The sequence below is a fragment of the Myzus persicae genome, unplaced genomic scaffold, assembly GCF_001856785.1.
Source record: "Myzus persicae strain clone G006 unplaced genomic scaffold, MPER_G0061.0, whole genome shotgun sequence".
Taxonomy (NCBI): domain Eukaryota; kingdom Metazoa; phylum Arthropoda; class Insecta; order Hemiptera; family Aphididae; genus Myzus; species Myzus persicae.
The window spans coordinates 627090-638936 of NW_019101024.1; the positions used below are offsets into that span (position 1 = coordinate 627090).

Sequence of the window (11847 nt, forward strand, 5' to 3'; positions counted from 1 at the left end):
TTTTTTTCCCGGCGCTTTTGAAAAATACTGGAAGGAAACTTAAATTTTTATATTCCAATGCATCAACTAGATTTACTTTCCCGCCAGAAAAGATACTGAGGTTTATAATTGAAGCATTATTTAGACTACTTATCGTCTACATACTACATAGACACAAAAAACATCATTGTAAAATCAATACATTCATTGAGCGCTTAGAATCTAACATAATATAGAAATATATAATATACAGTCCCAATTTGTATTAACTATGATACTATATCACAATCTTTCCCTCCATCCATGAAATTACACAGCTTAACCACCACGTGTGGCAAGGACGGATTCAGAGAGAGGCCTAGTCCAGCTGTACCCCCCCCCCCCACCCGGGTAGTACTAATTTAATAATTTTCATAGAGAAATTTACATAAAACATAAAACATAATACATAATTGTATAAAACTAATAATTAGACGATTTGGAAAAAGCGACAATAAAATTAATTAACGAAATCGAAACGTCTGAATAAAAAAAAGAAAACAAACGTCAGACACATTAAGATATTATACTTACACTGGAAAAAAAATTGCAAACCAAGAATTATTGTTATTGCATTCGTGTTGTAAAAAATTGTTTGATCCCCCCCAGATTTTTGCTCCAGAACAAATACCCTGCGGTTGTTTGTGTGTGTGTGTGTGTGTGTGTGTGTGTGTGTGTGTGTGTTTAAATAATCATAATATCGCCACCGCGCGGTGGATTCTGCGCAACAGACACCGCCGTGCAGCCGCGGTGTTGCCAACGGACACCTGCAGTACCGGAGAAAGGGAAAGCGTTTGCGGTCTACTCTGCCGCGCCGCTATGGTCGTTTAGCGATGCACTTAAGTACGTTTGTGTCGGCCGCGCTTCGAGACGCACGTCAACGTCCGCTCCGCACGTTTCTGTAAAACGCCCGCGCCGTCCGCGCAGTATAGTAGCGTCGTCGTTGTGCGCGCCGCCGCGGTTGTCCGACCGCCTGTACCGCTCGAGCTTCTACCGCGTCCGCCTGCGTCCGTTCAAAGTTTCGTTTCGTTTTCCTCTTCGCAGTTAATAACCGCCGTCGCCGTCTCAGTGATAAATTCGAACTCGTTCGGTGGTCTTGCAGTCCCGTCATTTCTCGTCGTTTTCAAGTCTTGAGGCTCCGGAGTGGCGAGCGGACGACGGAAAAACTACTCCGCAAAATCCTTCTCGCTCAGTGGGTAAAAATTATGATAATATTCTAACCTAATGATCGAATAACACCGTTGGGGGTACACCGCGCACTTTTCGTATGCGACCATGATCGTCCAAATAATATTTTCTGATGTCTGCAAACCAGTGGGCACACGGGTGCACGCAGTGTGAATGATCGGGCGGGGGGATGGGGATGCTTAGCCCCCTTGGCTTTCAAATACTAATAGGCACACACAGCTCATCCACACATCGCTTGGACCTGCCTTTATTGCGGTCTAGATTTTTAAATCGTTATTTCAAATTTATTATTTTATATTTGTTTTTGAGAACACGCATCTGTCTGCAGCACAATCTCGTTGCACCTCGTACGGTTTGTGCACCGATACCACCATTTCTACCCTAATACAACATACAATTAATAATACCGATCTGTAATTTAAATCGCTGGGATATAACAATGTATGTAGGCATCCACCCCAACAATACAGTGTCATATAAAATGAAAACACATATTTATGTTTGATATTGCAATAATATATTGTACACTTGATGACTTGTAATAATTTTTCCTTGAAGTTGTAAACAATGTAAATGCTTAATCTTAACGTCACATCCAAGATCCAACTATACTCACTCTATAAAATTTGACTATGGAATTTACCACACCGAGAAGTAAAAATCCTAACAACTGACCTCTACGTCATTCGATTTGTGGAGTTGATTTTTTCGACTTGCCGTACATCTTACTGCCCCTATAATTTAACACAATCGTGTGAACATCAATTTACCTGGTAGAAAAAAATCGTAGATAGCCATTAAACTGTTATAATTATTGATAAACGATAGTTTTGCAATATATCTATAAGCGTACAGGTACTTTGTACGTATATAGCCACATGGGTATGACATAATGGCAACACTTTTGTACACAATTATACAATTTTATTACGTATATCATTTCGCTCGTAGACCATAGTAAAATTAATGTATATTATTTTATTTCCATTTCACTTAACACCAACAATTATTTAATTCTATTATTTTTGTTTTTTGTACAAATTAACAATTATATGAGCTTATTATTCTTTCGCTTAAAAAAATAAGCACTTAATTAAAGGTTTATATTCACTTAAGCATTATAGAATGTTAAAAAATATGAAGTTATGCAATATGTTTCATTACAGTTTACTACCACCTTATTATTTTTATTGATGAAGGATCCATTCGTTACTTATTTTGAAATACACTCAACATTTTTATTTTAAACATAGACACATTTACGCAAATTATTTAGTCAACATATTGACTTTTAATACTTGAAACTATAGTATTACCTATAGGCTATATAATATCTGATAAGTAATAACTAATTAATTTATGTAATATGTATGTATGTTTGTAAATTATAATTAGATAACATTACACAACATATTTTCTAATGAGTACGATTATATACATTAAATAATATATTTAACAACAATAAATTCAGTGTGTATATTATGTGAAAATTGCCATCGCCTCAGATAAAAAAAAACTGTCATTGTTACATTTTACTTATATATAAGTACATAATCTACACTTATAGTTATTTATTTATTATTGTTATTTTTAATTTTCGTTCATCTAAATAAATCCTTGAATTTTTTAGAATTATCTACTGAAAAGAAATGGGTTGCCACTGTTTGTATCGTAATATAATGAATGAAAATATTTGAAAATATGTTTTTCATGCACTGTAATTATAATACATTGGTAGGTAAACTCTTAATTCATAAATATCATTGCGTATATATATTTGGGTTGTACAATATAAAATATATCTATATTCTTATTATAATTCAAATATCACGATCATATTGTAAAGTACAGAAAAAATATTCAATTTAAATTAATAGACATACATTTTTCAACTAATAATCAATTGGTTTAGTTGCTTTTGCAGTTTCACAACTGTTTTGATACATACTTATGATTATAATATCGATTTATTACATGTATTGTAATTAATTTGTAGGTATTAAAAAAAAATATTTTTTTTTTTTTTGTGTCATTTTGAGTAAATTTTGGACTATCCAAAAATGGATAAATGTGCTTATGTGTAAGAGATATTTTAAAATTTGTGTTCCCTCATTCTATTCTTGGCTAAAATTTTCTTAAATATCACATTTAAGTTGAGTTTTCAATCTATAGAAGTTTTGGAAAGACTAAAATTTAAAAAAAAAACATTTTTTTCTCAAAATAGATTATTAGTAGCAAAAAAAAATTGACACTTAAGTGTAACCTACAGCTATATTCACTATCAAAAAATTGTCTTACATTATGTCATAGGTACCTCAGTACCTGTAATTGAATTTATAATTAAAAGCAACCAACCCATACAAATTTTAATTGAATAATAATTTTCGTTTTAATAACTTGATAATAATAACACTATATAATGTATTAATATGTAAACTAAATTGACAAATGCAATCCAAATTTGGGTTTTCTATCCAAGAACAAAATCATAGGTATATTATAATAAATGAGGAAATATTCCTTAATAATGGGTTTTTTGAGTTGTTAGAGTTTTGAATTCAGGCGTCGAGTTTATCTATAACATATTTTTCTTTGATACTCATGCAAATTTTTTCATACAATAATTTGAGCAGTAATATACTCTAAATACGACCAATTTTCAGACAATTCGTTCATTAGAATATTCTACAAATGATTGTTAATGAAGACTAAAATACAGTTTCTGAACTTTTTAGTTGTAAAACATCTTTTTTTAATTACCCACCGTAATTTAGAAAGATCTAGAAAGTTTTTTCCTGTTATTTCTTTGATTTTGTCATAAATATTATACGGCCTACCTCCAATTTGTATCAACCAACAAAAATCTGAAGAACAAAGAATGAAAAGAAGATTTTTGGTCAAAAATTATTTTGAATTTGTTTAGGTCATTGATTATGCGTTTGAACAATAATATACTATTGGAAGACACTGTTTCGCTTATTACCTATTGTCTTTTTTTCCTTTTTATGTAAACAGTTTCACTGGGCAAATAAGCAAGCAGAACACACAACTGTTCGACTCTTGATTTCGTAATAATGAATTTGCCGCATCATTATTATGGCCAGTGTTTTTTTTAAATTTACATAATGTTTACAACTCGATACCTTAACATTATATCGAACTCGTAGGAGGGACAAATCACATAATAAGTCTACTCAACGTTTTCACTGATATAATATTATAATTTATGCAAATCTGATACGATATCGTCTCAACACGTCGCAGTTCACGCGAAAAAACCACTGTTCAATCCAGTAATAGATTTAACAGTGCAAAATAGTATTATATAGTTTATAATACATTTATGTCGCTACTATACGTTATATATTATTGCATAGCTACCGATAATATTCAAAGATGAATCCTACATCCGTGCATGAGTTCACGACCGATGAACCGCACTCACGATTTGTTTGTAATACGAAATATTATTATTATTATTAATATCATCACAAAATTGCGCACACGGTATTCCGTGATGGTCGTGAACTTTAACACCGAACCGGCAACGACGGCAACGATGACGTGTGACTTTCGTAAAACAGGAAACTTACTCTCGATTGTAAACATACGATTTAAGAGAATAGTCAATAATAATAATAATAATAATAATAATAATAAATAGTTATGTAATAATTGGACACACAACAAACGGTGGCCGGTGGGCAGACGATGAGACTGGTTACCTATACGCGAGTATATCGCCTGTAGGGGTCAGTCGGATTGCCGGTCAGGTGAAAGTGTATCCTTGGATTACATCATTATTATATTATATATTTTGTTTCCCCCTCGAAAAACTTGCACGTACATTTTATATTTTTATATACATACATACATATATAAATATATATATGTATATAATATATTGTAAAACCAGGTGACCTCGATAGAATCAAATTACAACGTTATCGTTCCAATTGTCATTTGTATGTGACGCAATTTCAGAAAATCGTATTAAGCATAATATTATATAGGTACAGGTAGTAAACGGTCAACGACGACTACGACTAATAACCGAATAATGTGGCGTATTACGAAAACCGTCGAAACAATGTAGGTATAATATCCGTGTGATTTGTGCAGGTGCCGAAGGGAGGTTTGGACATTATGTAAAGGCAAATCGCTGCAGAAAAACACGTACATTAGGTCAGTGTGGACAATGTGTATCGACGGACACGCCAGGGATCCGTTTACTGCTACTGTTACACCGACAATAATACAAAATTCAGGTATTGCACTTTGATTATGCGTCCGTATATTGTAATTTGTTATAAAATGGTACACATAATAATGCAGCCGCGGTGGGTGAACGGCGAATGTTATTATATATTACAATAATATAATATATGTATATGTGCGCTCCGGACACACAGCAAACTGTTTTACTTTTCTTTTTTACTCGCCTGGCAATTTCTCGACGAGGTAGTTTTTCACTATTCTGTCTTAGACTGATACGGAAAACTGTATCGATGACGCTATGTCGTCCGTGGAGAAAACGACAATTTTTTAAAAAATAAAATACTTTTGAATAATAGTTCAATGCGGAATACTGATATTCAAAAACACATAGAATTATAATATTATGTATTGAAAATATTAATTTTTAAGATACATTTAAATGTTACTTTTTCACTTGACCAAAAAAAAAAAGTTTTTAAGATATTGAGTCGTGGAAAAATAACCAAAAATAAAAATCTAACGGAAAAAAAACACAAACATATAAGCACAACAAGAAAAAAAACCCAAGTAAAAAAGACCAGAAAAAAAGTTGAGTATAAATGTGAACACATGTACCTATACTCTACTCCCAATTAGTAATTACCATATGGCGTATACCTGTATAATTTCATAAATTTTTATCATGTGTAATTTTTGTATAAATGTAGTATGTATATTATACGTAAGACTGACATTTTTTTACTAAATATATTAAACTACCGCCTGTTTTGTATTAATTTATTATATTATTATTTTTACAGTTGTGTAATTTTTGACTTAAATATAATTGTATATAGTATATACATAACTAAGATGTTAAACTTATAAAACTTATGTTTTTTGACTTATGACTAATAACTTATAACACTGTATATTATGTGTAGATACGTTCATATTTATATTTAAATTTGTTTACTATTTTAAGTTGTTTTTTATGTATAATTAATAGTATAAACCCATATTCAGCCATAAAATTATTTATACTTGAAATTTTTCAATAAATGGGTAAAAAAAAAGTGTCTCATTAATATTGAGTATCCGCACATAAAATTGTCTACATTGGCTTAAATAATTTATAAATTATTAATTACTAAATTACTAATTAGGAGTAGAGTAAAGATACAACAGTTCACATTTATATTTTATTTTTGGGCTTTTTTTCCGTTAGGTTTTTTTTCTGGGCTTTTTTCCGTGGATTTTTTTTCGGTCTACCAAGAAATCAAATTAATTTTTATTTATTATACGTATATTCAAACACTATTTGATAAGATAAGATTATTAAGTTATAATAAAATATACTCTTTTAGTCTTTTCATAGACTATGAAAAAGATAGTTGCAAAACTAAAATAATAATATCATTTAAAAGCTGTAGCTGTGTACGGAAGTAAAATATCCGTATATTAGTTATTGTAAATTGGTGTTTAAAAATACAAAAATTTTTGTTCAACAGAAAATTTAGATTAATAAATTATGATCCAAAAATAATATTGTAATAATTGGTTTTAGAACCCATATCTTCAAGAAATGGCACTACTGTGACCACGCGTAGCGGATATGATATTCGCCTTAATTGCGGCCGGATCAGCTTTAAAGGCTGGCCTGACTATTGTTGGGACCAGCGTATGGATGATACCGGTATTGATAGCCGCTATGGCCTACTACCGGTATGACATTTATGATCCTGAGTCACGACCGTTCAACCAGAAAGTACTCAGGCTAGAGTACGACTTTATCGTGATCGGAGGTGGATCAGCTGGAGCTGTCGTTGCCAGTAGGCTATCGGAGGTATAGAATATAATATATTCACTAGAAATTTTAGTTTATTCAAAATAATAATTTGTATTATTAAACCCCCCAAAAATCATCAGATCGGACATTGGAGTGTTTTACTATTAGAAGCCGGTCCGGATGAAAACGAACTGTCCGATGTCCCTTCGTTGGCGGCCTATCTTCAATTATCTCGTCTGGACTGGCAGTATAAAACCGAACCAACGGGTAAGTTTCAAAAATCAATCTCTATAACAATATTTTAGTTTGATGAATAATTTATTTGAACTAAATTTGATAAAAAAAATATATATACAAATATATACACGGGTTAGGTGTAAAATAATTTAGTATGTACTAATTATGTTACGATTAGGCAACGAAGAACTAATTTTACAACAACGAAGGGTCGAAGGCTCGCAAACTTGGAATCGATAAGATAATATGTAAAATATAAATTTCTAAAATTAATCTACAAAATGTTTTGTTCAATACTCTTCAGTAGGAACTAAGACCTAATAGTAAAAATATGGGAATTTCTTATAATAATTAGCTTGTAAATTTGTTTCTAGGAAAGGCATGCTTGGGCTTAAAAAATGGTCGATGCAACTGGCCCCGTGGTAAGGTACTGGGTGGGTCAAGCGTGCTGAATTATATGTTATATGTCAGAGGCAACCGGTATGATTACGATGGGTGGCGTGACATGGGCAACGAAGGTTGGGGCTATAGTGAAATACTACAATACTTCACCAAATCCGAGGACAACCGTAATCCATACTTAGCCAGGCCCGGATCGCCGTATCACCGAGCGGGTGGCTTATTGACCGTACAAGAAGCACCCTGGAAAAGTCCACTAGTGTTATCATTTGTAGAAGCCGGCCAGGAAGTGACGGGTTATCCGAACAGAGATATCAACGGAAAATATCAAACTGGTTTCATGGTAGCACAGGTAATTTATTAACTACATTACTTTTTAATACTTACTTCCGGATGTGGAGTGCTAACAAAGTCGTTGAAAAAATAGTAAATATTGGAACTAAAATACCAGCATTTGCTTGTTAAATAACCAACATTCATATTTAAAAAATTTAAACATCGACTAAAAATCGATCGTAAATACAATACAATACATATTATATATGTATTTTCCATGTTACCCAATATACATTGACATTTTACAGAACCTAAACAAATACAATAATATTATAAGACTAAAAATTGATTTTTTTATTTTCCAACTTGTACAGGGGACGATCAGGAGAGGTACGCGGTGCAGTACAGCCAAGGCTTTCCTCAGGCCAGCTAGGCTCAGGCCCAATTTACACGTGGCAATGCAAGCCCACGTGACCAAAGTGATCATCAATCCGGCCACCAAACGTGCTACAGGTGTGCAACTGTTGCGGGATGGCCGGATGCACTTGGTGCACGCGAAACGGGAAGTGATCCTGTCGTCGGGCAGCATCGGCAGCGCGCAATTGCTGATGCTTTCCGGGATCGGTCCCCGCGAACACTTGCAGCGGCTGGGAATCCCCGTGCTGCAGGACCTGCGCGTTGGTGACAACTTGCAGGACCACGTGGGAATGTTTGGTCTGACATTCATCGTGGACAAACCCGTGGCCATAGTGCAAAACCGACTGAGGGTAAGTGGTGAACTCGTTTTTTTATTTTTAAACCGAGAACTCACTGTTTAACGTTTAATTAATTGTATTGATATACCTAGTAAAAGTTTCGGCGTCCGTGAACCACGCCATTAGGTAACCTAACCTGACCTAACCCACATCACCTACCAATAACCACGAGTACTCAGATTAATTTTATGCTCAATATTTTTTAGTATGAAATACGTTCGAATATTGTATAAGAGCCTTTCATTGAGTTTGATATCGACGTTAAATGCTGGAAGAAAAGTTTTTTTTTCATAATATTGTATTATAGTTATTTAACTTTATAATAGTTCTCGGCTAGTTCAAAATCATTATTTTTTATACATATGTTATTGATTTAAGAACATGTTACATAATATACGTATTATGATAATTGGTATTATGTGTTCATAATATGGTGAACAAAAATCTTCATGAATTATGCAACAAGAAAAATAGATAGCAATCTCATAATGATTCCACTTTAATTTGTATTAAAATATAAAGTTAACTCTGCCGTATGAATGTATGAATGCATGATGATAATCATTTTTCGTTAATCATTTTTCGTTAATCATTTTCACAGTACCTGGATTAATTGAGATTTTTCTTTCATTTTGTATGATTTTGTACATATTTTGAACTATATTTTTTTTAAATAATCTTACAGTTTTTTCTTCATTATTATTAGAGGTACTTAATATTTAAATAACATGTTTTGAGCACAATACATTTTTAATATGTTTAAAATTGAACCAATATAGCTCTATGTTATTTATAAACATTTGCATTTCAGACTTAAGTGGGGAACAGCATTCACCTCTAATTTGTTGAGTATTTTTCACTCACTAAAAGAAATAGTTTGTTATGTTTCTAAAAATAAAATCTCCTATAGACGTAATAAATAACAATTAAAAACTCAATTAATTTACGTATAACAATAAAACAATATAAACGTTTTATTTAATTGTTTCATCTTTTATTGTATATTTTTAGAATACTTGATATACTATAATATATAAAGCAAAAAACAAAAAAAAAATGTACCTAATACTAAACACAATGTTTTTATAGCCAGTTCCTGTTACAATGGAGTATTTAACACGAGAAAATGGACCGATGACTACGCTTGGTGGTGTTGAAGGGCTTGGGTTCATCCCTACCATATATGCCAACGACACAGAATATCCAGATATTCAATTCCACATGGCACCAGCTAGTATAGCCTCCGACGACGGCATTAAAGTACGAAAAATCCTGGGCGTCCAGGATTCCATATACGACAAAGTGTTCCGTCCGATTGCCAAAAACGACGCATGGACCATTATGCCCCTTTTACTTAGACCAAGATCTAGAGGAACTATTAGACTACGATCTAGAGACCCATTTGCTTATCCGTACATAGACGCCAATTACTTCGACGACCCTCTAGACATAGCGACTCTGGTGGAGGGTGTCAAGTTGGCAGTAAAAGTGAGTGCTGGACCAATGTAAAAAATTATATAATATCATCGGATAGTGCAGGGTAACCAATAATTTAATTTTCGATCGATTATTTATTTTACTCACAGATTGGCCAGGGAAAAGCTTTCCGACAGTACCGTTCACGACTCCATCGGGTGCCCATACCTGGATGTGCGCGGTTCGAGTTCGGCTCCGATCAATACTGGGAATGTTCGATCCGGCACTTCAGCATGACCATTTACCATCCAGTGGGCACGTGTAAGATGGGACCACCCAGTGACCCTACCGCCGTAGTGGACCCAAGACTTCGGGTGTATGGCGTGCAAGGTTTACGAGTGGTCGACGCATCGATAATGCCCACGATCGTCAGCGGTAATACGAACGCGCCGACAATAATGATCGCCGAAAAAGCATCTGACATGATCAAACAAGATTGGTTTTCCAATAACAATCGTTACCACGGTTGAAGGGCCGTAGCTGATAAGGACTGAATGTTTGACCTCGACAACATGCCACTACATATTTTAGTTGTGCCATTTTACATTTGCATACTTACCATGTACGAATATTGCAATAATATGCTGTATTCGAATTTTGTTACCATTTTTACTGTACATATATATATTAAAATTTTAAGTTTTTGTATTTGACTTTATTATTAATAGGTACTCGTCAATAATGTTTCATAATGATTTGATAAAATAGTACATTTTGAATAGTGTATCGACGTTTTCTAAAAATATTCTTAAGTGATCTATAGAGACTAAAATAGCTCATATTTAACAACTGAGTTACATCACATATAATAAAAACAAGTAAATATTGTATTCAAAAAAACAAATAACGTCCACTGAATAAACAATACAATAATAAGGCAATAAAAATCATATAAACTAACCAAGTCACCATCGTTATTCGTCACTCACCTGCAATTTACAATTGTCTATATTCATTTGTTGTTGTTTGGTCGATTTGAAAAACATTTTCAAAATTCCATTGAAGACAATTTTTTTTTTTATATATATTTGTACTCAGTGTGTCCCTTTCTGCTTTTATTGTGACAAGACAAAATACATAATAATTAATTTGATTTATTATTAAAAAAAATTAACAATTACTAATTAAATCAACCAATACTCAATCTTATAGAACCATTATTTATTGCTTGCACAATAATACTTATAAAGAAAATATGGCATTAGGTATTTCAATTTCAATTTAATTATATAGTGAAAGTTATTTATACAAATATATAAAAAATAATTTGATTAATTTTTAATAATTTTTACTAGCTACTTATGTTTTATTATTTCATTAATATGATATTATTTAGTAAAAGAAATTTAAAAACGTAAGTAGCTAGGTAACTATTATGACTGAATAATGAGTATTAAGTAATTGTAAATTTAATTTAAATTTTCTATACCATGATCTCTTATACATATAATTGTAATATTAAATGTATAATATAAGTATAAATAATACAGGCTACTATATATATATATATAT

The 11847-nt window shown here is 32.5% G+C and overlaps 1 protein-coding gene across 2 annotated transcripts; it reads left to right on the forward strand.

Moving 5' to 3' along the window:
• Nucleotides 1-837: 837 nt before the first annotated feature.
• LOC111027332 (glucose dehydrogenase [FAD, quinone]) lies at nt 838-10983 on the forward strand. Of its 2 annotated transcripts, none has more exons than XM_022305690.1 (8): nt 838-1214; nt 5329-5474; nt 6971-7249; nt 7333-7459; nt 7804-8180; nt 8479-8871; nt 9949-10347; nt 10446-10983. In XM_022305690.1, the coding sequence occupies exons 3-8, from the start codon at nt 7019-7021 to the stop codon at nt 10803-10805; spliced, it is 1887 nt and encodes a 628-aa protein (XP_022161382.1). In that variant the 5' UTR covers nt 838-1214; nt 5329-5474; nt 6971-7018; the 3' UTR covers nt 10806-10983. The 2 variants fall into 2 exon arrangements, with proteins under 2 accessions (XP_022161382.1, XP_022161381.1); XM_022305689.1 differs by having other exon boundaries at nt 838-1210.
• The last annotated feature ends 864 nt before the right edge of the window (nt 10984-11847 follow it).

Bases quoted from the DNA above. Each gene is read 5' to 3' on its own strand.
- LOC111027332 (XM_022305690.1), top strand. From the start codon at position 7,019: ATGATATTCGCCTTAATTGCGGCCGGATCAGCTTTAAAGGCTGGCCTG. The intron at 7,250-7,332 runs GTATAGAATATA...AAAAATCATCAG, and splicing joins TTGCCAGTAGGCTATCGGAG to ATCGGACATTGGAGTGTTTT. The intron at 10,348-10,445 runs GTGAGTGCTGGA...TTTTACTCACAG, and splicing joins GTGTCAAGTTGGCAGTAAAA to ATTGGCCAGGGAAAAGCTTT.